General features: G+C 35.5%; 1 protein-coding gene and 1 pseudogene across 3 annotated transcripts; both read right to left on the reverse strand.

Moving 5' to 3' along the window:
* Positions 1–2,791: 2,791 nt before the first annotated feature.
* LOC102621095 (bifunctional dihydrofolate reductase-thymidylate synthase-like) lies at positions 2,792–5,720 on the reverse strand (annotated as a pseudogene).
* A 145-nt stretch (positions 5,721–5,865) lies between these two features.
* On the reverse strand, positions 5,866–11,523 carry LOC102621949 (phosphatidylinositol/phosphatidylcholine transfer protein SFH6-like). Of its 3 annotated transcripts, none has more exons than XM_006473481.4 (14): positions 11,058–11,519; positions 10,508–10,805; positions 10,177–10,276; positions 9,760–10,026; positions 9,547–9,624; positions 9,315–9,416; positions 9,147–9,196; positions 8,942–9,041; positions 8,716–8,814; positions 8,488–8,601; positions 7,811–7,946; positions 6,996–7,390; positions 6,285–6,359; positions 5,866–6,188 (listed from the first exon to the last, which is right to left on the reverse strand). In XM_006473481.4, exons 1-14 carry the CDS (start codon positions 11,089–11,091, stop codon positions 6,165–6,167), a joined length of 1,872 nt encoding a protein of 623 aa, XP_006473544.2. In that variant the 5' UTR covers positions 11,092–11,519; the 3' UTR covers positions 5,866–6,164. The 3 variants fall into 3 exon arrangements, with proteins under 3 accessions (XP_006473544.2, XP_006473545.2, XP_024951855.2); XM_006473482.4 differs by having other exon boundaries at positions 5,866–6,185; positions 11,058–11,518; XM_025096087.2 differs by lacking the exons at positions 5,866–6,188; positions 6,285–6,359 and having other exon boundaries at positions 7,121–7,418; positions 11,058–11,523.
* Positions 11,524–13,390: the final 1,867 nt, after the last annotated feature.

Genomic DNA, 13,390 nt, shown 5'->3' on the forward strand with positions numbered 1-13,390 from the left:
ACTTCCACTCACGTTTTCAGAATTTTCTCATTCATTTTCGAAGTCAAGTGCCCATCATCATTGAAGAGTTTGATGGGCTTAATCAAAACAATATTTTTGATGCTGCAAACATTTACTTGGGTGCAAAGTTATCGTCATTGTAACCAAGAATTAAAGTCAATCAACCACCAAAGGAGACAGGAATTGCTGTGACCATTGATTTGATCAGAAATTGGTTGATTTTTACAAAGGCACCAAGTTGAATTGGGTTTTGGTTTCTTCAACTGTTCTAGAGTCCGATTCTAAAAAAGGCTTGTCAAGGTCAGAGTTGAGGTTCTTTTTAGGTTAATTTTTCATTCCAAGTATAGAGAAATGGTGATAAAATTCTTATTTACCGTACATTCTTGAACAAGGAAAAGCAATTAGGGAAGAAAGCACGACATTAAAGCTTCATATGATTGACTGTGGTGGAAATGATTACTGGGGTTCAATCAACTTTGAACATGCAGCTACTTTCAGTACAATGGCAACGGATCCAGGGATGAAGAAGGTTTTGATTGATGACTTTGATATGTTTCTTTCAAGAAAGAAATATTATAAAAGTGTAGGGAAGACTTGGAAATGTGGGTATTTGTTATACGGCCCACCAGGCACAGGAAAGTCCAGTTTGATTGCTGCCATGGCTAATTATCTCAAGTTTGATGTTTCTGATTTGGATTTGGAGAATGTTCGATGCAATTCAGATTTGAGAAGATTGTTGATCGGTGCCAGCAGTCGGTCCATATTAGTCATTGAGGATGTTATTAGTTAATTCGAGGCTAAGGAATTTAAAGAGTACAAAAAGCAAGGTTCTTCCAAAATTCAACAACACTAATACTGACAGGACGATGATTTTAAGATCCTTGGATGAAAATTTTCAAATGGAAATGAAATATCATCTAATGTCTTCGTTGACAATCCATCGTATTTATTGAAACGATTGAATTGTGCAATTTTATTTTTATTTTTATTTAATTTGGCTAGTTAGCCCTCATTAGCCTTGCTATGAAAGCATACATACACCTCCTGATGAAACGTGGTAGTATCATGTTCTGGGTAAATTATTTACTTCCTGAAAATCCTCTCTACCTTGTTCATTTCTTTGTCAGCAGTTAGCATGCACAAGCTTGATGCCTTTACTATTATTATTAATTTATTATTATTCAGAGTCTAAAACCCTCCCTCGGAAAAACCATAAAACTCAAAACCAAAACCAAAAATGAGGATTTATTATTATTCAGACTCTGTAAGTGACTACTCCCATTCACGCTTTCAAAAATTTTTATTTCGTTTAAGAAATCAAGTCACCATTATAATAGAAGAGTTCGATACAACAATTTTTCTGTTGCAAACATTTACTTGGGTGCAAAGTTATCACCATCATCACAAATAATCAAGGTCAATCAGCCACCGAGAGAGAGGGTAGTCAAAGTGACCATCGATTCAAATCAGCAATTGGTTGAATTCTACGAGGGTGTCTATTTGAATTGGGTTTTGGTTTCTTCACGTTTCAAAGGGCGGTTTCTAGCCAAAAAGGGGACAATGGTGGCTTGTCAAGGTCAGAGTTGAGGTGTTTTGAGCTTACTTTTCATAACAGGTATTGAGAAATGGTGTTGAATTCTTACATACCTTTCAATCTTGAACAAGGCAAATCTATTGGAGAAGAAATCAAGACGATGATGCTTCATATGATTAATAACAATCGTCCTAGTTACTGGAACTCAAACAAATTTGAACATCCAGCTACTTCTAATACAATCGCAACGGATTTTGATATGAATAAGGCATTAGTTGATGATTATGTCAAGAAAGGAATATTATAAGAGGGTTGGGTAAGCTTGGGAAAGTGGGGTCCATATACTGGGAAGTCGAGCTTGATTGCTGCCATGGCTGATTTGGATTTAAAGGAGTTTCAAAGCAATTCTCGCTCTATATTAGTCATTGAGGATGCGGTCACATCGTTTGAGTCAAATGCATATAATAGTGTAAGTTTTTCTTCTTTCTTGAATTTTAGTTATGCGTATTTTTGTTAATCCAAACAATGCCTATTTTACAGGTTGCACTGTCTGCATTACTAAAATTTGTTGATGGCCTCTGGTCAAGTTCTGGAGATGGGAGAATACTAGTGATGACAACTGATTACAAGGATCATATTGATCCAGTGCCACTAAGACCAAGCTGCATGGATATGCACTTTCATTTGTCCTCCCATACTTTCAGTGGCTTCAAGATGCTTCTTAACCATTTGAAGGGCATCACCTATTTGAGAAGATTGAGGAGCGATTGGCAAAGATTCAGGCAACACCAGCTGAAGTTCCTGGGGAGCTAATGAAAAGTGTGGATTCAGAAGTTGCTCTTCAAGAACTTATAAGTTTCTTTCAAAACAAGGCTAACCAGTTCAGCAACAAGAGAATTGAAAGCTGAAGACACTAGTGAGTGGTTGAAAAACTCATTGATGCTTTTTTAAGATTTACTTTTTGGGGTCTGATTTGAAAGATTGATTATTTGCTGATTTTGAATCTCCTTATGGCTTTTAAGTTACAATAGTTTTAACAGGATAGTTTGATTGTCATCATCAACTGGTAGAATCAACTTTAATGGCAGACTGCTCTGTTCAATCGCTTTGTGATAACTGGTAAAATGACCACAATGTTTCATCACGTTCCTACATATTAACAGCAATCAGAACCACAACCAGCAATATTTTTATTTCCCGCAATAACTTTTCCCTTCCTGGTCCTGGTTATATTTACAGACGGCACTACAATCAGTATTGTAAAGAGAAATGCCTGTATTAACTCAAGCATTTGTCATTACACTCAATTTCTTGGATGACCTCATTTACAAAAAGACATAATCAAATATAATTGTTTACAACAAAGGCCAGGCAAGGACTCCTAATACGTTAAACATACTCTGCTATCTGGGTTAGTATTACAACGGTGAAAACATACATGACCACAGCATCCTCTTCTCCACTGAACAAGCCAATGCTGAGAAATTTGTGTAAGTGGGGTTTGCACGGGTAAAGCAGTATTTGTATATGTGTGATCTGACAGTCCTATAGTTGCCTGTCAAGGTAGTCTCCGTCAATATCTCCATCCCTTGTACGGATGCCTTTCTCCTGTAGAACCTGTTGATAATATGAAAGACTTCAGCAAATTAATGTTGATATATAGAAAATTCATAAAATGAGGGAATTAGGTTGCGGATTTCCTATATACCAACATTCTACAAATATTGGAATAACAAACAATGACAAAAGGGCAGGTGGTGGATGTTGGCTTCATTTGCTTTACTATCAGGAGTGGCTGCATGAAAAATGGAAAATAGCACAATCCTTTAGACAATTGATGAAACCAGTAACCTTTGCTTTCCATTTGTTGACCCACCAATAAACCATAAAAGTTCTTAAACACTCGCCAAAACACTCTCTGTTTATTCACAAACAGAAACCACTGTTGAGGAGAAACAAATGAAGACATCCCCAAACCCAAAAAAAAGGTTGAAAAAGCCCGAAACAAAAAAAGAGTTCTGGTCGACATTTTCAGCTAAAAAACAGAATATCTATCCAAAAAAAAAAGCTAAAAACAGAAGATGCCGCATGTGGCTGTGGGAAGGACTATCGAAGCAATGTAATACCTCAGTTGTATGTAGAGGAAAAGATCTGAGCAGATTGAATTTCATCTGTAGGAGCAGAAAATAAAGTGCAAGATTAAAATTCACCTGAGTCATTTAAGTTTCAGAATATGCTGTGAAAATAACGATTAACCAGCAAAACAAGCTATCAGGGGACATTGAAAACCTAAAATTGCAGATTCAAAACTTCATCTTAGGCAGAAAAATTAAGTGGAAGATAACATAACAGCATATGTGCAACCCAAAAAAAAAAAGATTGGAATCCGGAGTCATGGAAAACTAGATTTTGATATTACCTTGATGTACTAGTCCCTGTCCTATCATCCTTCTGGATGCTACTTGAGAAAACTTCTTGAACTAGACTTGGATATGCAAATTTGTCAAGTCTTTTAAAATGAAGTGTTTCCCACACGAACATAAGTCACAAAAGAAAACTGAATGTTGTTCTCAACCAATGGTTGAGACGAGTACCGATGTTGAAACAAGGAAAGATCAATGGCAGGAATAAATGTATCGCATTCAATGCTAGTCTCGATCTTAGTAATGTGGATGGCATCACATTCTGGCGCATTTAGTGCTTCCCTGCAGGACACAACATCAAAAACTGTCTTTCAAATGTAAACAGCAAAAGGTATATTTATACAGTAACAAACCGATTTGACTACCTTAATATCTGGCCACCACCTATAACAAACACCTTCTCAATTGACGAACAATAAGGAGGTTCTGCCAATAATTCCAAAGCCAAATGGATACTTCCGCATATCTCAACATTTTCAAGAGAGGCAATATTGAAACCCCCAGAACGAGTCAGCACAACATTCAATCGACCAGGCAGAGGTCGGTACAATGGGGGAATACTTTCCCATGTTTTCCTACCCATAACAACAGCATTTCTCTTCCCAGGATCTGACGTAGACATTGTGAGCTGCTTGAAAAATTTGAGGTCAGAAGGCAAATTCCATGGTAACTTCCCATCCTTTCCGATGCCCATATTACGAGTAGCAGCTACTACAACTTGGTAAGGCCTTCGTGCACGCAGATGCATAGAAGCATTGTCATTGGTTAGAATTGACATGTTATTATTGACCCCAACATAAAACCTTGTGCAGAATCTGTACTTCACAGTCACATTCGATAATCTAAATAACGGCAGCAGTGCAGACACAGAATCGATATTATAGAAGCTACGTCTGAAGGAACTAAGTAAAACCTGAAAAATGATTATCATACAGGTTGTCACTCGCCTTATCCTACTTTAACCCAAAAAAAAAAGAAAAGGAAAATCGAACGTTTGCGAAATTTGAAAAGGAAGTGCCGGTATGCAGTTTATCTATCATTAGAAATTTCAACAACACTTAATCATAGATTCGTATGACTTTTTAAGACATCATGCATAGTGAGAAAGAGTGAAAAGTTCGCGATTAAAACCTTACCTTTGAAGAGAGAATGCTTCGCTGAGAACAAAGTTGCATCAGCATCAGCATCTCTTTATTCGCTATCAGCTAGCTGTAACCACTCGTCCGTGTACAAAATAGGAGAAAAAAAAAATTGATTTAATTCACACACGAATTCGATAACTGGAGACAGACTAAGACTGTAAGTTCAGGTTTTGACATTAATATATAAAATTATAACGGAAATGAATTATCAAAATTTCATGTGAATCAAAGAGACATGGAAAAAGGAAAATGGAGGTCCAGCAATTACGTATCAAAACTCCTGAGTGAGTGAAACTGCTTCACTTAGGGTAGTCTTCAACAAAAGATTGAAGAGAACCGTGGGTTAAAACATCACAATTTCCCGTTTATAGTGTTTATTAATTATTATTATTATTAGTTCACACATTATTATTCAAATTCAACCCTACTTTAGTTCATAATTATTAGTTCCCATAATTGTTAGTTTATGGGATAATTTTTTTTCCTTTTTAATATTCTCGAGAAGGAACATCTACTCCAGTAACTGTGTGCTTTGTGGGGGCTCCACCAGGGCTCTGACGTTGCATAGAATAGAAGCATTTTAGTAAAGGCAAAGTACTACTAATAACAGAGTGGGTTTGTGTTCATTGAATTTTACTAATTTTATTTAGGAAAAAAAAAAACTAGCAAACTGTCCTTTAAATAAATCAAATAAAACCGTGCGTAGTACTCTTCAGTAAAATCAATTCTATGACTGTAAACGACCAGAATCGAGAGAAAAGGTAAGTACATAGAACAGAACGTCATCGTTGTGCATTTTATTTACACCTCAGGTGGTGTTCCAAAAGAAACAAGGATGGATTCTTGTTACAATCAATAATCAGAGCACATCCAATCACAAATACCTCCAACATCCCCACTGATAAGCAAACTTCTGGCATTGAAAGTTGTAGAAAGGTCAAATAGCCACATTCTCGTTTCGCCGAACAAGCACATAATTTGTGATAAAAAACCTAGTGTTATTAACCCAAAAAATGGGGAAATATTCACATCGCCTAAAAAGCCTTCTGTACAGAAATCTCTTCTTCACCAGCAACGGTGCCTTTTCTGCTACAAACGGAGAGAGATGAAACTGTTGACTAAATAAATGGAATAGTTTGTTATGTTTTGAGGCATGATAAAATACTATCTATTATCTAAACATACCCGACACTTTGCTCTTTCTTGACTGTCTATGTATGCGAGGAGTTCTTCTTGCCTCATCAAAGCTTCATACAGAGCCTGTTCAGAAAGACGTATATATTTAAGAAGTGATCATGTACAAGTATGAATGAAAATTAACAGTAAACCCCAAGGAGCATAACACCAGCACCAGCAAACAAAAATTGAAAAGAAAAAAATAATTGTTTTTATCTTCAAAAGTGTTAATAGAACAGCTGTAATAGCAGAATACCCTCTCACTGGCACGTTATTGTTCCAGAGAAAAATTGCAAGAAGATGGATATAGATAAGGCTTCAACAAATTGAAGACAAAAGTACATTTGCAAACCACTTAACAATGTGCCATGTAAAAATCTTTTGGCCAGGTACAATTCATGTAGAAAAGGATTCTAGTGACCTCTATAAAGTCGAGGTAAGGATGTGATGGGTCATCATACTTCTTAAATACAAGCAGAATTGCAGAGAGCAAAACTGCAACAATCAGTAAACTTAAATCATTTCATTGATTTAGGAGGTCAATTCTCATTTCCAAGCCAAATTCATGTGAGCTGTAGATAATTAATTCAGTAAATTCCATATCCAGTCAAGAACTTCACCGTGTTTTTATCCATGACTATGTTTCTTAAATAGGCAACAGACATTTCCTAAGAAACTTTCAAGCACCGTAGGAAAATATTGTATCAAAACAATTACTACCTTTTTTGTAGCTATAAGCTCCGCTTCTAATGCATCCACACGATAAACAGCAGCATCCAGCAACTCCTCTTTCTCGAATGGCATCTGGGTAGGCTTTTCCTGTAACACGTCAACCTTCCGCTCAAGTTCTGCCAGCCTTTTCAAAACAGGGGAGAGAAAGTCTGCCTCGGTAAACCTCGGGCCAGGTGAAGGGGTACAGAACTCCTCAGGTATTGGATCAACAGTGATGTCAGTTATATAGTCAACAGAATCTGACATAAAATGATTCTCATCCACCCGGAATACAAGTGAACGTGCAAGAGTGATGAGGGTTATGAAGAAGGCTATCAATGAAGCCCATACACAAGCAAATGTTCCTTCTGGACCTTTTTCTATGCTTGGTAGAAAGTGCGTATCTGTTAAGAATTTCAGTGAACATATTTCCTATCAGATAAATAGAATACAATAAGGTGATTTAATCAATCGATTTTCCACTAGTAATTTCCTAGTAAAAGTGAATCGTATGAGGAGCCACAACTCTGTAGAATGCAATTCTTCTCTTCGTGTTTAATAAGTTTTTAATCTGTGGCCTGATGATTTATATTTGTTGAAAAAAGGTACAAACTTTAACTTCATCTAAAAATAATGTTTGTATGCTCACACCATCAAACACTGGGATGCGTTAAGGAAAAGACAATTATTCTCATCTATATTCATGATTAAAAAATGTTGTTCAGTGAACAATTCTGACATACACTAATATTATTATAAAAATAAAATATAAACACTAGGTAAAAAAAGATGAGTTTCAGAATGATATAATCAAGCTTGCTAACCTTTGGAAGGGTAACACGGCTTTTGAGGGGACACTTGGTTCTTCCATCCCACATCCACAGCCTTGTCAACAACTGGTACGTATTCATCATACTGAGAGAATTCACCAGCACAAGTTGCCATAACATCCACCCTAGGCTATATAAAATCAAAGCATTATTGACTATATTGATAAGTAGAGTCCCTTCCTTATGATCGGACAGATCAAAGAGTTATCATTTAACAATTACAAACACAAGATTGCAGTACAAGAATGAACATGGAGGAGAGTAAGTTTGCTGAAGAAAATTGAAAGAAATTTTTTGAATCCAAGGATTCACTGATCATCTGGCGTTGTTATTTTGGCAATGTTATATGCCTAATTTGTTTGGAGCGGAGAGATGATGTTAGTACTGTCCAAAAAGACAGGTATATATGTTGGCATCAGAAAATTGAGAATCCTAAAGAATCCAAAATTTGATGCAATTAAGATCCTGCCAAAATGAGAGAATATGATGAAATCAAAAGATTCATACATCTCACAGAAGTACAATTTACAAGCAGGATTTGTGGCAATCAGGCAACAGATTTTGACATGCTCAAACAAAAAGAAAAAAACCATGCATACACGTCAAAATTGAACGTATATCAAGATAATTGGTTTTTTTACTACTAATCAACAACAACTACAAAAACTTACTTCTTCGCAGACAGGAGTCAACCTTGGAACCAAATAGCTCCCTGTTGGTTCAGGAGAAGCAATGTCTTCTACTTCAGATCCAGACTCTGCTGCAGAGGTATCACCACTTTTTATCTGTCCCAATGAAATAGTGATGAACTGATTAGAGAACACACAACTAAATCTGAAGTTGTAAAAGAAAAGCAAGGCTCTAACCCATAAACTATGAAAAAGGTCCAATGACCATACCATCAAAAATCGTGGCTTATCACGCGCAATTACCCTGCCCTCATTATTCAAAACTGTTACTATTTGTCTGGAACGTAACGCTTCACCACTAAGAACAATCTGTTCATGCACATAAAGAATCACAGTGACAGAGCATAATGATTAAAGAAAGGGACTAGAAGTTGGTCTTAAAGTACTCATATTGCATAATTATTAACATTCCAGAATTTCACAGCAAGCAGCAAACCTGTAATATATTTGGATCTTTCCACGGCCCCTTATCAGATCTCATACAACCACCTTGATCAGCACAGTTACAGCTACCACCCAAAAATTCTGGCAACTCACTAGACAAGTCCAAGATATATAAATTTATAAAATGTAAAAAAAAAAGGATAAAAAATAACTAGTATGCTCGAAACCCAAAAAAGATAAAAAAAAATTACAATCACCTTGCATCAATTATTTCAAGCAATTTGCTCTGGTATTTGTTACCAAGAACCTGAGGGAATTTACCAAAAAGAAGTCAGTTGATCCTATAGAGAAATTCCTATAAACTGGTTAGAGTCGATGATTTCATGCTCATTAACCAAGAACAAGCGTACAAAATACAAACTTACATGAATTTTGGAGGTTGTTTTTGGATCAAGGAACCTCCTCACCGAGTTCCACAGCAGCTTAAAACCTTGGCCAGCATTAATAATAAACATCCGGCAAAGTGTCTGCAGACATAACGTTTAAATTTATATATAGAGAATGTACCATGGATTTGACTTTGAACCTCAACAATTTGTGAAATTAGGTTTTCCTGAAAAGTAGATTTAGAATATTGAAAAGAACAGAACAATGTACCTCAGGGTAGTTGTCACTATCAATCTTCTGCACCTGCATGATGAGTTCTCGTGCGGACTTTGTTAGGCTTTTAAAACCCTAAAAATCAATCATTGCATCAGCCACATATAAATATAGATATAATAGTATGGGGCCACCAAAATGTTACCAGTAGAAATGCTACATATGAATTCAAAGAAATAGAGTGACAAAAGTTAAGGACTGAAAGAATACCACGCCTTGAACATCTAAAATGGTTGTACTTGAATCTATGTGTCTCTTTGCAGCAATTGAACATGCTGGAAACTTAATCGCAAAACATTTTTCAAACTCCTGTACATGGTATCTCAGGTATCGATCCATGGTAGTCACTTGTGTAAGCTTGTTTGGATCAACTTTTCCCAGTCTTTCAATATAAACAGGTCTTCCCTCCTTATCCATGCCATGATAACCTTGAGGGTAGTACTGTAGAACTTCATTCACCTCACTGAACTCAAAATCCTGAAAAAGGATAAAAATTATTAAAACCAAGATATAAGTCTGCTACAGATAAATGGAACCAAAATTTAGGCCATAAATTTTTCTTTAAAAAAACAAAACCACTTGGCAAATATAGCGAAAATCAGACAACAAGCTGTTCAATGAAGTTACCTCCAAAATTGTATCAGTACCAAAGTCTTTCCTCCACTGAATCATATCTGCCCACATCTGTGTTGCTTTCGCTATATCAAATTTCCTTGCTTTCAAGAATCTGCACAAAATAACCCCATGGACCAGCACTTAAAAGAAGTCGAGAGCAAGCTGAAACACCTATTATCTGATTGTTCTTGCAGTGCTCTATATACATGTCCAGACATAGTAATTTAAAAAAGACAAAGCAGGACAGCACAAGATCAAACACTATCTGTAGTAACTGAGACTCACATTGCAAGCTAAAAAGGAATTCAACAAATAAAGAATAAACTAAAGAAAAGGAGATCACCTCAGTAACGTATGGTAATGGTCATGTCTGGCAGGAAGCAATTCTTCGGATATTAGTACTCGTCGAAATGCATCAACAGCATGTAACTCTTCTACATTCCGAACATCCTCAATTGAAACAGAAACTCTCTCATCACTTTTTCTCCGGCTCTTTTTCTTAAAACTAGGTTTCAATTTACTAGAAGCCTTGATTGCTTTCTTCTTCAGATTCCTCATTCTGGTCTTCCTGTCATCCTCAGAGTTGTCAAAATCCGATTTCCGCTCTCTTCTTTCATCATTGCTACAGCTTCCTTCAAAGCCTACAAAATTGCAATAAAAAACAAAAAATTTAGAACAGATCCTAATTAACGCTTCCAGCTTCAGGCAAAGATGATCGCATTATGAATAAACCAACATTTCAATCAGCAAATAAAACACGCGCATTCTCATGATCTAATTAATACAAAGCGAGAAATGAAAACCCTAGAATTCAAATTCACAAAGAAATTGTAGAATCTGACAATGTTCAGTCGTAACGGCATAAAAATGAAAGTGAAAGAAGATCTACTCACAAGGCCTGGCAAAGCGATCAAGGGGGCCGGACATATTTGTGATTCTGATAGCATCAAGATCCAAGCGTATAATAGAAATCCGATCACTTACGGCAGTGATAAAACAAAACGAAATTGCCGTTACGAATTACGATTAAGATTTTTCTTTTATTTTTGTCCCAAAAAGAAAAATTAACAATTCTAGAAACTGTGATGTAGTAAATGTTTTCGATCTTTGTTGGGGTGTTATATTGGTCACTGACTCCAGCTCATCAGCTGAGGTAGAAAAGTTGGTTGAGTAGCCGTGTAAGAGAAAAAGAAAAGCGAAATGTTCAATTAATTAATTAATTAATCGACAAACAAAGCAATGATTATCGGAGAAGCAAACAACGGCGATTCGATGTGGGAGTAGTTGATTCGGCGCTGACGGTGAGGGATGGCGCGTTGTTGTAGTGTAATTGTGTAAATGAAAGTTTCGTAAGCTGCTGATTTTTCGGTGGGACTTACTTGCAAGGTCTGCCAGGTGGCTATGAAACGCCGCGCACGCACATGTTATGTACATGTCTTTTAAGTCATTTGGCGGGAATCAGCGGTTTAGTCTCGGTGTAACTCAAAAGTCAAAACTCGTTTCTTTTACTTTTCTAGGATAATTTCCTTTTTCTTTTCTGATTCAAAAATTAATTCGTGAATGTCGTCATCTTTCAGGCTATTTGATTTCAAAAAGGTTTGCATTTGTGATTGAGGTGCCGTAGTTTTTAAGATATAGTTGTTGTTGAAAAAAAATTATAATTATAAAATAAAAATTAGTAATATATAGTAAATGTAAATTTTAAATAATAATTTTGATAAAATTATTAAAAATATAATAGATTTTTTATTATACAAGTGAAAAATCATATTAACATAATTTTTAAATTACAGCAGTTAGTGTTTGCCAAAAACTTTAATAATGTACCTTTTAAATTATAACTGCTCAACTTTAATCTCAAACGCACCTAAAGTCGTTTAAGGATTTGTAGGTTCGTTGATAGGGGCTTAACACATATAGAAGAGATTTATGAATAAATTCTGAGTGCCCGCCAGGGAAAGTTGACTCCTTGTTCGATCCTTTTTGTTTTTTAATCCTTCCAAGGTATGGTAAATCCTTTCACAGTTCAACATAATTATGTTAACTACTTGAAGTGATGTTTAAGGTAAGATTACATCTTTTCGTAAGTTGTTGAGCAGTATTTACTGGATTACAGATGTCCAATAGTTATGGATCTTCCCGTTATCAGAATCCCATAATTTCCATTTACTCGTTCCCAACATCAAACAAAATTGTATGAATGATACCAATTGGTTCTCGAATCAAATACGAACTTAACACTAAAACCGAACAAAATTAATTTAGCTCAATTCGATTCAATTCTATGGTCTAGTTTGGTTAGAACAATTTTATCCTGTTTATTTACTAATAATAATATTATTATATTATTATTATAATAAAAATCTTGAGTCCATAAATCTATAAATAATAAACAATATGACAAATTTAAATAAATCAACATTAGATCCAACACAAAATAAACTTATAGTCTCTAAAAATCCACTACAAATTAAATATCTTTAACAGTAAATAAAAAAAGCAAACAATAATGAAAAATTACAAATAAAAGAAACCTTAAAGTTCCATTGCCCATTTGTCATCGGTATCCACAAACTTACTTCATTCTTCAACATGTCTTCCACCAAAATATTTTAAAACTCTACACCAAGTTACCAACACACATCCATAACCATGGTACATTATCTCTCTAAGTGAGCCAAGCACCAATAATTAAACAAATTATAATAAAATGTATACCATCACACTAATAATCACATGTATTAATATAAAATTTATTTCTTTTTTATTTTTTATTTTACTTTGAACCGTGCAATTTTTTCATTTAAATCGAACCAAATCAAAACTAATTGATTTTTACTACCCAAATCAAACTGCCGTAATACAATTCAGTTCCAATAGAACCGAATACCCGTCCGACATCATCTGACCATCAAGGTGGGGATGACCATTAAGCTACCCCACCGATTGATTCCCTTCGGATTTGGACAATTAATAATCCTCGGTGATAACATGCTTAAATCTACAAAAAAATTCATCTCAAATTATGATTCTACAAAGACTTTCGTTGATATTGTACACTGATGTATGATTCGCTTTGAATTTATAACAGCTGAAATTCCAATCTGTTACTACCACCTCATATGACCCTCACAAAACGTAACATATAGTCACATACTAGCAAGACTCCGTTAATAAACCTGGAAGAGGCAAATGAACAAGGGGCGGAAACAGGTAAATTGGGTTG

Source organism: Citrus sinensis, chromosome 5 (genome assembly GCF_022201045.2).
Source record: "Citrus sinensis cultivar Valencia sweet orange chromosome 5, DVS_A1.0, whole genome shotgun sequence".
Taxonomy (NCBI): Eukaryota; Viridiplantae; Streptophyta; class Magnoliopsida; order Sapindales; family Rutaceae; genus Citrus; species Citrus sinensis.

What these genes read in the sequence shown, in the direction of transcription:
- LOC102621949 (XM_006473481.4), bottom strand. Translation starts at nt 11,091, where the DNA reads ATGTCCGGCCCCCTTGATCGCTTTGCCAGGCCTT. An exon ending in TTTTAGATGTTCAAGGCGTG is followed by an intron (nt 9,625 to 9,759) that starts GTATTCTTTCAG and finishes ATTGATTTTTAG; the next exon opens with GGTTTTAAAAGCCTAACAAA. An exon ending in AGCTTATAGCTACAAAAAAG is followed by an intron (nt 6,360 to 6,995) that starts GTAGTAATTGTT and finishes CTTTCTGAACAG; the next exon opens with GCTCTGTATGAAGCTTTGAT.